Source organism: Calonectris borealis, chromosome 4 (genome assembly GCF_964195595.1).
Source record: "Calonectris borealis chromosome 4, bCalBor7.hap1.2, whole genome shotgun sequence".
In the NCBI taxonomy this organism is placed as follows: domain Eukaryota; kingdom Metazoa; phylum Chordata; class Aves; order Procellariiformes; family Procellariidae; genus Calonectris; species Calonectris borealis.
The window spans coordinates 56,625,983-56,641,756 of NC_134315.1; the positions used below are offsets into that span (position 1 = coordinate 56,625,983).

Below are 15,774 nucleotides of genomic sequence, written 5' to 3' on the forward strand. Positions count from 1 at the left end.
AAACAAAGATAACTGTCAATGTATTTGCAGAAAATAGATGATTCAGCATGGAGAGAAACATTATTTAAAGTTTGTTCAATAATGAGTATATTTATCTTGGTCTGGAATATATACATGATAGAAAACAAATGAAAGAAATCAAGATTTAAGTCAGATGTTTATATGTTTATGTATTTAATAATTTTCTGTGATTTTTAGAAACCTTTCCATTCCTAAGCCCTCTCTCATCATCAGTAAAAGAAAACTTTTCAGCAGAGCAGAAAAGGGGATTTGCTTTGAAGTCATATTTTAGAAAGGGCTTATGGTAAAAATTAATAAATCCCATGTTCATGCTGAGGAAAACAGGCTTATTGAATGAAGCCCAGTGTGGTGGATGTTTTCTGCCTCCATGTTTCTCACAGCCTTTCTCAGGTCATTTATAGAGCAATTTATGCAGTTAGAGGCTGCCTTTCAATCCCACTCTGCTGCATTCTCTGCTGAGTTTATACAGCATTTACCAATACCCATACTTCAAGAGGATTAACTTTCATAAATGTCTTAGATAAACTTACGGTGGTTTGCAGGAAGAATATGATGTGCATAAGTCTTTTTTCTGATTTTTCCACGTTACAGAAAGTTACTTTGTTTTTTTCTGTATGGCTCTACTTTTATCCACATTTCTACAGCGCACTCACACCTGTGTTGGACTTTAAGCTTTTGAATTGCAAGGAAGTCACTTATACATGAGCACCTTTTCAATTATACCTCACAGAACCCAGTGGGACCACCTCTGCCTTTACCTCACATTGTGCTGGGGAGTGGTCCTACCATACTACATGGGATGACTCTTGCACTTAAATGATCTGCTGAATTTAGGCTAAGTGCTCTTCCCTGTAATCCTCTTTATTTTAATCTTTGACACTGGAACACCCCATCTTTTCTTTCACGTGGCAAGTTGGCCACATGTACTTAATTACCTTTCCATTCCTTGTCATCTGCCTAACCTGATTTGCCCTTTTTCTCATCCTCTTATATGTTGTGTGATCTAGCGATAAATGAGGACCTTTTTTGTAATGCAGTTTCAGTTCTTCAGCTAGCATTGCTTTAGGAAGAACTTTAAAGAAGAACTGAAATTTGTAAAGCTAGCAGGCATTTTGCTTTTGTAAAACCAACTAAATTTTGGCTGTGAGATTCATTCCATGAGTAGCCTTAGAAAACACATAAATCTTTCATAAGTTTGTTTTCTGCTATTTTTAATACCCCAAATCTGTCACATATATCGTTGACTCAAAACATGTAGCAACTACCAAGTAATCAAAGACAGAGACAATTTATAATCCTCATGTAAACTGCAAAAGGGATAGCTGAAGAGTGTATTTTAAAAGTTAGAATTGGGGCGGGGGGGGGGGGGGGGGTTGGATGTGGCATGGAAGTCGTTCAGAAGCCATGGTGAGGCATTAATTGTTGAATCCATAAGAGACTAGAGAGGCTTCATTAAAATTTCTCAGTTTATGCAAAGGAATGCAATTTCAAAGTTACTTCATTAATTCAGTTAAAAACGTTAAATTGAAAGCAATAATGCATTCCAAAAGGTTTTGTGGAAAATATACCAAATTGATGTATTGAAGTTACATGAATTAAGAGAGAACGTTGAAGTAAAATCGAAAACATCAGCACTGTGCCCAATTAAGTGAATAACTGTTACAGTAAATGTGTGTAATATTTTATTATTTCAGTATGAACTTAAATTTAAGATCAGTCCTTTCAATGTGACCATCAACAGTAGACGTTTGTGAAAAGTAAGCCAACAAAAGTAACGGGATGGAAATGGAGCATTACCCTCTATAATAGATGATAATTCTCAGTAGGACTGCCCTGAATACTCAAGGGAAGATGATCATAGGTTTTTCCTTCTTTTTAGCTTCTAGCTCATAGTGCTGTCTAAGCATCATTAGATATAGTTAATAATTTGTTATACTTCGATCCTACAAGAAAGGGTCCAGTTTTATTCATCCATTATTTTAATCGTTACTGCTACATTTTAAGAACCCCACAGATAGGTCACCATTGTATAAATGTTAAAAGAACACATTCACTAAGCAACAAATACCCTTTAATAAATCCTCTCTCTTAGATATTCCAGCATTATAATGATGTTCCTTTTATGTTTCTTTTAAGCTAATCTTCACCTACAGTTGTAAATTCTTGTTAAATGATCATTTTTCTGAAAGCCTTAGCAATTAGTGGAGCTCCCTAGCCATTGCTTTCAGGTTAAAAGCAAGACTGTAAAGAGGATTCACAGAGAAGATGTCCAAAATTCAAGTGTTCAAAAGACCTGTACATCAGGCCACACCTTCTGCCCACATTAAACAAATATTGTCTATACGTTGCTCCATTTGTGTTACTACAGTCATTACTGTGGTATTAAACCCTTATGAGCTACATTGTTTTAGGTAATGCCACCAAGCCAAGGCTTGCTTAATGTCTGGTGTCTTGCTTGTTCAGCATTTACAAATAATACTTCGCGTGGTTGTTTCATGTTCCATATTTTAGGACAGATAGTGTGCAACTGCTGGTAGGAATCTGAGTGCTGGAGATGGTGGCTCTGGAGTTTGGTTATTAAATATATAGTAGTGATAATATAGAACCCTGTTATTCTTGTACTGCTCTACATGGCTTTCATTGATTGTCAGGTAGACCTGACATTTAGTGAAAGAGGTCTTGCTTGATGATTTTTAACTAATAAATTGCTAACCACTTTCACAGTCAGCAGGGGAATCCCTTATTCTCTTAAATATCCAAGTCTTTGATGCAAGAGCCACGTTTCTTAATAATTTGTCTAAACTCTAGGGCTGTGCAATCCCAATACTGACTGGATTGAAGTCCTGATATTGTAGTTATATGTCACTAGGCATAATAAAAATATTAAAATGCAATTAATGTGGGAGGAAAATGTTATCCTAATTTAAACCAATTTCTTAGCACTAGCATTGACCTTCTCAGTAGATGAATTATTGTGGACATTAAAAGGTGGAAGTAACTACTGTCATCTTCGATAGGTAGAGTGCAGACTGTAGAAATAAAGCTGTCATGAACTTCACATAGATTAGAATGCATCCGCACGATCCTTGAAGAATGATCACTGACAGAAAGCTGACATCTGAGAATACAGTGCCTTCCAGATTTGTTATTCAGTCCTTTCATTTTGTCAATCTAATAATGAAATGTTTCTTGTCTTTGCAAGACTCCTTTGCCTAACGTGGCAGAAAAAAATTCAGAAGAAGCATGCACCTCATATGAGTTGTCTTCTGAAGTAAATTCTATGTGCTTAAGTATAAGATTTATGAGTGACTTAAATATGAACACATAGTATTCCCAAAGTACGTGCTATGGGCATACAGTATCCTAACTGTTTTCCTCAGCAAGGGTTCAGGCCTTCCTTCTTCTGAAGGGTGGTGCTAAATAAAGTCTAGTCTTCGCAGTGATAATCAGAGAAATTAATGTATTTACTTTTTGAGCTGGATTAGTTAAACTGCATTGAACTGTGGGTGGATTCTCATTCAGAATCAAAATAGCCTTTGTTCAGTGTAGCCTATTTAACTTTCAAAATAAATTAAAGCAAATGGAATTAAAACTACTTCAATTCAGTAAAGTATGTCTTCACATAGGTTCAGTGTAATTTTACCAATCTACACTGAATTCATAGCTTAAATTCAGAATTAGTTTGCCTTAAAGGCATGCGATATAAGCAGGAGTAGGCTGGGGAGATTTTACTAGCTGGTGATGAACACTGAACCCGCCCACCTTAGATGTTCAAAGAACATTTAGCTTCCTCAACGAAACATGGACAGATGATACTTCTTTTTTTTCTTTTCTTTTTTTTTTTTTTTTCTTTTTCTGAGATCTCTCTAACAACTAAAGCACATCTCTGGGAAAAAAAAAATGCTACATCAGACAGCATACCCAAGTTTCTGTACTACATTCCCTGGGATAACTTCACTTAGCAGGCACATTTATTGTAGAAGAAGTTTATTAAATCTCTGCCTTCTTAAGCAAGGCAAGGTTGGTAAGGAAAGGGAACCTTCTGTATCAGACAAACGGGTACATATGAAGGAAATAAAGGCAAGCAAGAAGTGAGAAAACTAATTGTAAATTACCAATACTGATGCTGAATGGAATGAGTTCTGTACCACTTATGAGCACTGTGTGGTTTGTGTACTTCAGTCACTTGGGCACTTTTGGAAAAAACTCAAAACTGCTGTGGTACTTGTTTGAACAAAGCCAAATTGCTGCTTCTCTGTATTCTGCCCATCACTAATTTATATTAATATTCTACATCCATTTAAGAGGAAAAGATGTGCCTGAAAAGTTATTTGTGTCCTTGAATATAATTGACTGTGAGTGTTCTATAATTTACAGTAATACAAAATACTGTTGACGTCTCTCAGGATATTTTCTCATCAGCCAGTCAAGATTTTTTAACTCTGAGCTGTTTCGAATGATATCATTAATCTAACTAGGTGACTGCAATGTGCTGGGTAATCCTGCCTGATGGAGAGCTGCTGCAGTCCTTTGAGATGGGTGGCAAGAGCATGTTGTACAGGGTAACAGTGTGTCTGGAAAGGAGTAGTAATGATACAGCTGAGAAGTAGCAGGTGTGAAGAATAGCTTTTCTGAAAAGGCTTAGTCAGAGCTCTGCAGATGCAGTTGTCAGTTCTTTTATATTTCCTCATTAAAATTCTGTGATTTGGTGAAGGATTCACTATGGCTCTTGGGCCTTCACCTGTACAGCAAAACAGAAAAGAAACTGCTTGCAAGCTATCTGTATGACTGGCGTAGCATTTCCAAACCCAGAATATCCTACACAAAAAAAGTATGCCTTCAGTCCATCATTTTGTCCATGAAGGAAGGCAAAGACTATGGAGTCTGTGACAAGGAAATCTGTGTCTACTGTCAGAGTTACCTGGTCACAGGTATCATTGCCCTCACATAAATCCTTCCTGTAGGACAGGTGGGCTGATGTTGTAGATGTGTAGCATGTCCTTGTTTACATATTGGGAAAGGAAGAGTGGTAAAAATCCCAGTTTATCCCCGCGTATGAGAGTTTGTTTTTCTGAGATTACAAAACTCGCTGATCTCTGTGACCTCGTTGGTCACAACGCCTTTGGTCTAAAGGCTGTGACCCTTTTGACTTTAGTAAGATGAAGCATATGAGCAGAGCCTGTTCTTATAAATAAAGGCTGCAGGATCAGAACTTCAGAGGCAAGCTCTTTGTCAAAGGGAGAAACCTCCCCACATTTACATGAAAAGGAATTTTGCCAGGCTTTCATGCAGTGCCCTTAATGTGACTCCACGTGCCATATGAGTAATATGTTGGAAACCACATCATTGCCATCTTTTGTTGATCTGGGATTATTAACAATGACCTCATTCCACGTTATTTATTTCAGATCACCAGGCTAGCTCCAATGTCAACTTGTCAGATGTCAGGGGAGCATCAGAAAAAACAGACCTCAGTTTTAAAACAGAGATACTTTCTGAAACATTAGGAACTAATGAGCAGTCGATATTGGTGCTTCCAGGAAGAATATCATGTGAGGTAAGGTTTTTGGATGCTAAAATCTTTGGGATAACAATCAAGGTTCTTGTCCTCTTCCAGGACATATCTCATTCATACTATACGAGTTTTGAAAACAAATAACAGGTAAAGGGCCAAAATGAGAGTGCATCAACACTGCAATGGGATTTATTTTGCCTTTGTGTCACATCCACACTGCAGCCAAAAGATTTGCAAATAAAATAGTTTTGAGACAGCCTCTGAGGGATTTTATCTCTCTTAGAATTATTTGGCAGCTTGGGTAGAGATATTACTGTCATGTGGACCTTGTAGTTTGGAGGGAGCATGTAGTCAGGCACTTCTTGAGAGGTATGGAGTGTCTCTTGGCAGGAATCCATGGGAGTATATGGGTACCTGCATATGTGCCCATACCACGAGTTACACAACAAGTGCTTGTGTGAGCATTTACGTTGTATTGATGTTAAATTAAATCAGAGATGCTTATATATACATATCTGCATGCATATCTGATGGATGCAAATGTTCATGTGTGTTTGTTTTTAAATCAGAATTGCTGTGAGAAAATATGTGAAAATGTAAACAGAGGAAGTACAATATCCAGCACTGCATTCCTTTAATAAGTGGAGGTTGCGGTGTACATGGAATGTCATGTATTTTGCTTGCTATCTGTCTTTCAAAGATAACTTACATCTTTTCATTGTTGAGATCAGTACAGTTCTAAGGGAGTAACATTCCCTCTGGCTCAGGAGGCAGTAGTGGGGTATTGTCTCACATTACCTGCTGCTTCTGTCTTACTTTACTGTCAGTTCACTGTAAGAGTTTAAGTGAGTCTAAAGTATTTTAGGTTCTTACTAGGCTGAATGTCATTCTTCTATACTATAAAGTAGAACGGTCTTAGAAAATGTAACAATTCACCTACATATGCATTTAAAATACTGTTTTAAAATATTTTTAGGTAACCTGAATTTAAAATGCTACAACTATTGTGTCGTTTATGTCAGTGAAATACTAAAGGATAACACTGAGGTGGCATCATGTTTTGCTATTATGATTTTTTTGTATGAAGCTGTTGGTAAAGGAACTTTCCTTCCAACTTATGTTTTCATTTGCAGTTTACACTTCCAGTATAATTTTCTGAAGGACTAATGGGAACATATTTTAATTTTATAGAACCCTGGTGAAATATTCATTTTGTTGAAAGATGAAATAGATGATGAAACTTTAGAAATTGAATTCATAGCAGATAATCAACGAATTAGGACACAGCCAGCCTCTTGGAATAAGAAGGTCAAGTACCTGACAGCCTTAGGTAAGAAAAACATTCTTTACCTTTAAGTAAACAGAAAATTTTGGACTCCCTTCACTTTTTCTGATAAGTAGTTTCACTTTGCACTATTTTGTAGGTGTTTCCTGTACATGGGTTTTGCACGCCGAACATTTATTAATAATGCAGAGCAGCAAGGCCTTGTGATTTATGGGAAACTAGGTTCTATTAGATTGGTTTTGTGTGGTTAAATGGCAGGTGGCAGTCTTAAAATGTCATCGATTAGTCACAGATTAACATTCTTCAAAATCACTGCCATAAAATGCAAAGCTTATATTCTTTTCTTATTATTCTATTACTAAAATGTTTCATTTTATATTTGATGCAGTAAAATTGGTTATGCTCCTCTCTATATTTCTTACTGACACAGGAAATAATTTCTTTTCTTTGTCCATGTCCATGCCATTTCTCTGTATCACTCAGCTCTGCTAGTTTCTAATGATTTTTTTCAACTGCCCCATCCATAACTAGTTGCCAACAGTTTCAACTAGTTAGCAGTTTCTCTTAGGAGATCTATGCAGATTTAAGGGGCACACCTATCCCCACTCAATTGATGCGAGTTAAGAATTAAAAAATTTTTCACCTAAGTATTCAGAGTGTAGCTTGCTACTGCACTGCATGCTGTGAATTCCTAAAGGAACTTATACAATATTTTATTCTAAAACCATTGCAATGCAACATTAGATAGGAAGAAATATATATATAGGCCACAATGTTCAACAGTGGCTTCTTGGAGCTACGTTTGGGTAATTTTGTGGCCTGATTTTCATCCTGAACACCATTCTGGGATGACGGCCACATATGGCCTGTGAGTTCTTTATTGCTGTGATGGTGCAGAGAGTTTGTTTTTAGAGACCTGATTGGGAAGTACATGACCAACAGGAAACTTTCATCTGTAACTGGATTTCAGAGAAGGAAAGCTGAAGTCCTCATTCACAGATCTTAAAAGATCTTCCACAATTATTCTGAGAACGTTATTGATCACAGGAAGGTTTCTATATTAGATGAAGAAATAAAATATGAACAGTAAATGAAATATTATGAAAAAACTGGCAGAGAGCTGCAGCCCAAGTTTAATTTTGTTTCTTATATCATTTGTATTTAATGCTTCTCTCTGTAGGCTTTTTTCTGTTTCAAAATCTGGAAAAGTTGGAAGTTTGGGAGTACCCTTTTTAATAAGAGTCCAACTGATCTGATGTTATAAGAAAAATGTTTTTTTTTAAAAAAAAAAAATCATTTGGGCAGTTTCCATTTAAGTGATTTAAGGTGATGTTCTATTCATTTAGTTTCTTTGGCCCTATTACTCTTCTCCATTTTCAGGGTTGCCCATTTTTATCGCTCTTTTGTGGGTGGAGTTAGAATTTTAAGAAAACCATGCTAGTGCTGGTATGGTACAGCAGGAGTCCTGGCACAATGAATATTAATGAATTATAAAATGTGCTCATAAAGAGGGCTCATGCCGCATACACAGAGCAAGTCATACTTAAGTAACAGACTGTGCAAATGCCTCTTTCCTTTGCTTTTACTAGGTAAACAACTGGAATGGAAGTAATTATACTGCAATTTCTGCAGCCTAGTTCAAATCCAATTTTGAGAAACTTGCCTGCAATTAAGAAAAATGTTTCAAAAGATGAATAGTAATTCCACTATTTGTAATAAATGAACTTTTCCTTAATTTGTAGGCATAAGGGAGCTGATTATAGCTCATCAGTCTATCAAAGGGAAGTTGGAAATTTGAAGCATACTGTTTTCATCTCCTTTCTAACGTGAAGCAAGACAATAGCTTTGTTTTATACAGATTTACAGATACGTGTTTTCGTTTGTCAGCATTTTAATGTTAGACTGAAAGACCTGGATAAAAAACTGACTACACTGAATCATCTGTGAAATGTAAATCCAGTTCATTGACTCTATGCATTTTCTGTGATATTTTCCTGTTCTTTTACTCATTCCCCAAGACCTCTGGTCTGGGACTGTAAAATATTTTCAGCTACTGTTGTGATTTCTGTTTTATAAGATTTTCCTGCTGGCCCTGTGTATGTAAATGTCTACTGTGGGGGAGTCATTAGGACGACAGCGCAGATTGAGTACTATACTGCACTAGAGGAGATTGAGCACATTTTTAAGAAAGTGGCTGACCCAATAGCTTTCACTTGTCAGGTAAGTTGACTTCTGCATTTCTAATAAAAAAAAAAAGAATATAAGTGCCTATATGAGCTAAGAGATAAAACGCAATCTTTTGATTGCACAATGATGAGTAATGGCTCAATAATAGGCTCAGGATTAGAGAGACCTGTCTTTGAGATGTCTAGCTGTAAGCAAGTCAGGCAAGTGAAAACAAATTTTCTCTCTTTTTTTGTTTTTGTTTAGAGAGTGATATAAACATCCTTTGTGCTGTATATGCCCAGTGAACAACATCCTGCATTAGAGAGGATGAAAATAATAACGAACAGTAGTGATGTCCCTCTCCATTTCAAGTGTTCTTTTTAGTATGTTCTAAAACCAATAAAAGCAAGTAATCTTAAATCACATTGTATTTGGAGGGTTATTATTCATTCACCAGCAAACGGGATTTTTCTGGCATAGCTTGTATGGAAGACAGTAGGTTGCCATTCATATACAGTCCATTTACAGCTGCTGAATTATCGTTCATGTGGTTTGCTGGTTGCCATGCAGATTCTTTGCATATATTTAGAAGAATTCAGGTTTTGAGCTGGGTTTCAAATCAGCACAACAGGCTGCAATGCTCTGCAGCATGTCTTTTGCCAATGGCAAAGAAAATAATAGAAAAGAAAGCATCTATTAAGAAAGGGCGGAATCTCAAGTATCATTTGTTGAATGGTGGGTAGCCCAAGCAGACTTGTCGTAATGTCTATATTGTAATTGCAAAGCCAGAACAAAAATAATAGCCTGTGTTTCCAGTGCAGACAGTCTCATTTTCCTGTGACAAATCTACCTTATCTACCACCTAAGGCATTACACTCATAACGAAAGGATTAATAAAAAATGATACATTGCATTATTAGTGTTCTGTTAAGGATGGGGGTAGATTCCTTCCAAGTACAAGTCACTTCTGTTCTAAGAAAACAGGCTGTTGCACAAGAAAAATAGTGCAACTGTAAGTACAAGTGCATTCTTAAAATCTTTATAGTATCCATCATTCTTTAGCCTGTATTTTGAAGGACATTGAAGTAAGTTTCTAACAGGTTTCATTTAAAATTTTATGCATAAGAAGTGTGTTATAATGATTAAAAAATTACAATTAACATGGTAACCTAGATACCTACAACACACCTGGTATTTCCATTGGAGAATTATTTGTGTTATTCAGGAGTTTGACCCCTCATTTAACCAGCATGACTGATATTTAGTAAGACACATGCAATTCAAATTATATTCAAGTGCAAAAATAGTTCTGTGCAGAGCAGTAGTGCACACCAGGAAATACAGCTGCAGTGTTATGGCTATCAGGTATGTTTAACAATTTCCTCACCTTTACTCATCTGGATAATAAGCAAGGTTTTAAATGAGGAGACACTGTTTGCCTGCTCTTAATTTTATTGTTTTGGCAACTGAAAAATTAATGCCGAGAAAATTTTTGTAATCGGGTAAGTTTTACAATCCACACAATATCATGGCTGCTCTGTGGGAAAGTATACTAATGGTAATTCTTTTGTAAGTGTACATGTGTGTTGGAATATTTGTCATCATATTTAATGATACCTGCTGGGCCACAGAGTGAGGTACACTTAACTAGCTAAGTAGCTAAACTATTTCCTCAAACTTTTAAAATACTTTAAGCTCTTGTGTAAACATGATTTAATGGCAATAAGATACATCATAAAAATGCAATTTACAGAGCATGATTTAACTTAACCTTTAAAAATATGTTCACACAAGGAAAAACGAAACAGACTTGATACTAATTAGAATTCCCATCAAGTAGCAGGACTAGTAGTAACTTTTATTTAACCAGGATAATTAAAACCTTTGAGACTATAAGCTTATTTGCAAAAGTATCCTGGGGCAACAGTGGTTTATCTATGCAAAATAACAATCAAATACAATGGAAAACAAAATTAAAATAAAATAGAAAAGCTTACAGCAATTATTGATCAAAGCAATATCACTCTGTGGTTCAAAGAAAAGTTCAAGATTTTCACAAATACTTGCAATCTGAGAAGTATCTCCTTATTAAAATTCTGTGATGAAAGCAGATTGCTACAGTAATGCATACCAAAGATACAATGCTTTGGTAAAATGCTTCCATTGTGTTGTATGTTGTGTTGCCAACCCTTCCAGCTACTTTGAGATGCTATTGTCGTTGAGATTATTGTCCCCTTCTCCACTTTGTCCCCCAATAAAGCCGAACAGATAAACAAAACCCAACAAATAAGCTTACAGCTATCCGTTGCTTTTACTGATGGTCAGGTCAGTTCACATATCTTAGTGGGAGACCAACAAAGTATGGTACCACTGCCCTTACCAATTCCTCTTTTTAGAGAGGAATTAAAGATTAACACTAGCCATATTTTAGATTAAACGTATTCTAAGATTTTTACAAATCATGTTTTTGGATGAAATTTTTTGCCACATCTAATAGATTGTAATTTTCTATGTTCCAAATTTGTCTGAATTTAAAAAGCATTTACCAACATGAGCAAGACATTTTAAACAACCAAATAAATATTTAAAATGTAAGGAAATAAATAGAGTAAAAAATGAAATAAGTTTCTTTGCATAAGTTTTGAAAGAAAAAAAACTGAAATTTTGTAGTAAAGTAGGAAGAGTTGGGATCCTAATAACTGAATCATAATGCTGAATGAATTTGCTATCAGAATATGTGAGGGTGGGCGTTGGCTAAAGGCCATGAATTTTTTTGTTCTCTCACTTTCATATAATTCTGCATTAAAGAAACTCTCTTAGAGAGTTTGGGTTCTTGCAGTAACCTGGTGTACAGATTGATTTTAAGGTTCTTATAATTCATAATTAAACTTTTTCATATTTCATTTTTTACTTTTCTTCAACTTCTAATTTCAACATTCTGCTGGATTTACATGCTATACTGATTTTTCTCTCAGACTTTCTACCAAATGCAACTATTGATTCAATTATGTAGTGTTGGGGTTTCCTGGTACAGATTTCTTAAGTTTTAAAAAAAAAATTGAAACTAAGGTCATATCCTTATTACTGAAATTGATAGGTTCATGTCAGTTTGAGTGACTTAGAATACCTAGAGAGATTCAGGAAGTCTTTATAACAAACTGTGGTTGAATAATACTCCTATGATTCTGAGAGACTTGGTATCTTAAAGGATGTTTTTATCATAGTCATCAAACAGGATTCCATTTACAGTGTATATTGAAAAAGAAGAATGAAAATAAACTGCAGCCTTTTCTATGAAAACTTGTAAGAAATAGCTATATGACTTATGTGGTGATATTATGTATGCACCTTTACCTGATCCCCAGAGATACTTCCTTTGAAACTGTTTTTATTATTTCAATCTTCAAAGCCACGTCAGCAGCTGTTATTTTAAAATGTTTCTTTCTTTCCTCTAAGTATGAAATCTCTCCATATTCTATCACTGGCTAAAATTGTCAGAAATGCCTAAGTGATTTTTAAGCCTAGCCCATTCTCTTTGGGAGAAATAATCTAGATATTGAAGTGCATATAAAGTAGTGTCTGATATGTAAGAACTACTGAAGAAGTTCATCTTTACGTAAATTAACCTTGTTAGTACTGCTAAAGCCAATGAGTAATACGTTAATTTATTGGCTGTGTATGCTGTGTTTCAGTGGCACACGGTTTCAGGGCTTTGTTAGCAGTTATTAAAGAATGTAGATCATCTCATTCACAAAAGTAGCAAAATATGTGCTTGGTCTTCTCCTTTTTCAAGGATGTTTTTGGAAGCCCAGGTGTGATGATCAGCACTTGGGGCTTCCCTGTTGTTCACAGCTGCGTCCTGTTGCTCTGAAAAGGGGGTGAGGAAATGGAGATAGTGCCTACACCTGGGGAGGTGGTACTGAGCAAGGACAAGCTGCTGGTGATAAGCTCTGGAGCACTTGCAGAAGGACCAAGATTGAAGGGTAGAGCAGAGAGCAGCTGGCTGTGCTTCAGAGAGCATGGGAAGAATTGCCTACAAACTCGCTGGCTTAATTCTGAGTGGCTCCTGGAAAGAAGAACTTGCCTGCAAGGACACAGGGAGAAAGTAGGGCTTTTACTTCTTTCCTGTCATGTTTTAAATCTTTATTCAGATAAAATGTGGGCTATCTCAAACTCCTGACTGGCTCTGTGTTCTGTTGCGGTGTGCTTAACTTTAAATACAGTTCTACTTCTGTTGGCTTTAGTGAAGCTTCAGCATTAAGTTTAGGTGCATAGTGTTGGTGGGATTTCTTGGGAAGATTTCATGGGCCTGTAGAGACCTGTGTAGGGTACATCAAAATATGTAAATGCAGCATACTGCATAGTCTGTGAGTGCTCTGGAGCAGGAATGGGCTGTAAAGTAAAAGTCTCTAAACTGAATTCCTTCTTGAGGGAGGTGACCTTTATGTTGGTATGGAGCTGGATAGTGCAGAGTGGTCCTATTGCTAGTTCTGTTTCACTGTTATTTCTGCTATTATCTTAACATAAGTACTGGAACTTTTATCTCCTGTATGTGAGATAGAAGGTGTAAGCATAGACTTTTTTTTAATAACTAAATTAGATTTTCCTACTGTGTCTTTGTTGTAGAGTAGCAGAACAAAGTTATGGTTTAGTTAACAAGATCGCTTGTTAAATCATTGGTTGAGCCTTCATATTTTAGATCCCTGGAGTAAGAGAAAAAATCTGAGGTGGAAAATTTGAAGCAAATTACACTGATAACTCTGTATAAGAAGTGTATTGTGCCTGACTTGGAAGTCGTAGGAATGGATAGGCTGGCCATCAGAAGGCAGGCCTGTTAAAGCATCAGAAATTTAGCTCTAATTTAATCTGTTCCCTTTGGGAGATCAGACAGTTTAATTTCTGTCTCAGAGGCTTGTAAAAACTGAGCTAGCCTGATGTGGTTAAGCCATGCAACTGTTTATGGCCTTGAAAGTTTTGCTGCGAGTTCCTGAAGTTGTACGCTCTTCTCATTTCAAAAACTTGCTCCATCTCAGATTGTGAAACATTGTTTTATCCCATGCAAATTTGGTTGTCTGAGTGCAAAGTAAGAGCTATACACTCTTAAGGTACTCCTCCTCTGGATTTCTGCCTGAATAAAAGGGAGAAGGAAGGGTTCCTGCCTTAGCTTAGATTAAAAAGCAGAGGAGCTTTATAGGCAAGATTACCCTGAGTGCTTGCTGAAAACAGACTGTGGGGTGTTTATTTGGCTTTGATATACAAGACAGTCTGAAATGGATTCTGTCTGAAATTGCTCCTTGGGCATTTCAGGACAGGTGATAAGAGGCAGGTGTTGTTGGGCTAGTTCTTTTGTTCATTTTTTTTTAACAGAGAGGGCTAGGTAGGTAGCAAAATGTGTAAGGGGTGTCCCTGCCATTTTAAATAGAAATTAAAGATATTACTTCAGGATTAGTTTGTCTAGAAGCCCACCTATATGTTCATTATCTATATAGTGGAATTTCTGCTATACAGTTGCTTCAGTGAATATCGGTGGTTTTGAGCCTCTTTCTTCATGACACAATATCTGCATATACACTCATCTGAGCTAGTTCCTGTCTTATTACTTATTTTTGTCCTACTCTAGATTGAACTTTCTTAAGGTAGTACCAATGATGATACCATATCTAAGAAGACCTACTTGGAATAAGACAGAATAGTATGGATTCCTAACTGAATTTTAGTATTATTCCCCTTAATAATTTTTAAATATAATGTGGTTATTTGTGTTAATTAGGGAGGTTTTTTGATAGATATTTGGGAGGTTTTGCATATCATTTCTCAATCCACACTGTAAGTCTGGTACTCAGGTTAGATCTTTATTCTAGAACAAGCCTTAAAGATTTTTTTTTTCTAGGCGGAGTCTTTTTTTAATGCTTATTGCTTTGCTTATTGAGGGCTAAATTATGTATTCATAATTATTGAATTACAAATACAAAAAATATAACATTACAGTACAGAAAGGGTGAATTAGGGAAAGAAATAGGTCACAAGTTACTAAATATAATGGTTTTTATGTATCATAATCAATATTAGAGGGGCCAATATTAATTATGGGAAAAATAAACAACCATATTTTATTATTGGTAGCTCCCTACCTGCACAAACTTGTCTTAGATGACAAGGACTTAGATGAAAATTATATCCTGCCTGTGTACTCAACATTTTCTGATCACATCACATTTATTTTCTTATTCACTTTTAACAGCCTTGGGAATTAAACTTCATTTTTCATCAGTAGACCCCTCTGTCCTTTTCTCCTCAGCATGTCAGTCACGGAGTTTCTTTTTAAGTTTATATGCTAAGCGTGTCTGCAGATATTCCCTGTTAGTGATCCCAGAATTGTCTTAACCAGAAACAGTTCAGCTATGGAAAGGCAAACTTTAACGCAGGGCTGCTGACATCTGAGCAGAGTAAACCAACTCCTCTGAGCTCTTCTCTGCTGTGGCTGAACTCCTTTTGGTGCCCAGGGCAGCACAGACTGGACTAGCGCCATAGTACTCAGTGTAAAATATCCGTACTGTTCAAATCTCTGTAGTCGTGCTTCTCTTGTCACACCAAGCAAAGAAACACTTAATTATGGCTGCCTTGCGAGTTGTTAGGAATAGATCTTGGCCTTCTGTCCAGAAAGAGGCAATCAAAAAAAGATCTCGTGGCAGTCACTGAGGATTTGTCTAAAGACTCTGTATTTAGTAGGAAGCTACTCTAACTGGTTGCTATCAGTTTCTTAATCTGTCAGCAATGTTATGCCTTG

The 15,774-nt window shown here is 36.3% G+C and overlaps 1 protein-coding gene across 2 annotated transcripts in view; it reads left to right on the forward strand.

Annotated features, from left to right (window-relative positions):
- BANK1 (B cell scaffold protein with ankyrin repeats 1) overlaps positions 1–15,774 on the forward strand; it is a 157,213-nt gene that overhangs the window by 36,702 nt on the left and 104,737 nt on the right. For both annotated transcript variants that reach the window (XM_075149623.1, XM_075149624.1), the window contains 3 exons: positions 5,430–5,578; positions 6,728–6,866; positions 8,899–9,041. In XM_075149623.1, the coding sequence (XP_075005724.1) occupies positions 5,430–5,578; positions 6,728–6,866; positions 8,899–9,041 (431 nt within the window). The remainder of the gene's footprint in view (positions 1–5,429; positions 5,579–6,727; positions 6,867–8,898; positions 9,042–15,774) is intronic.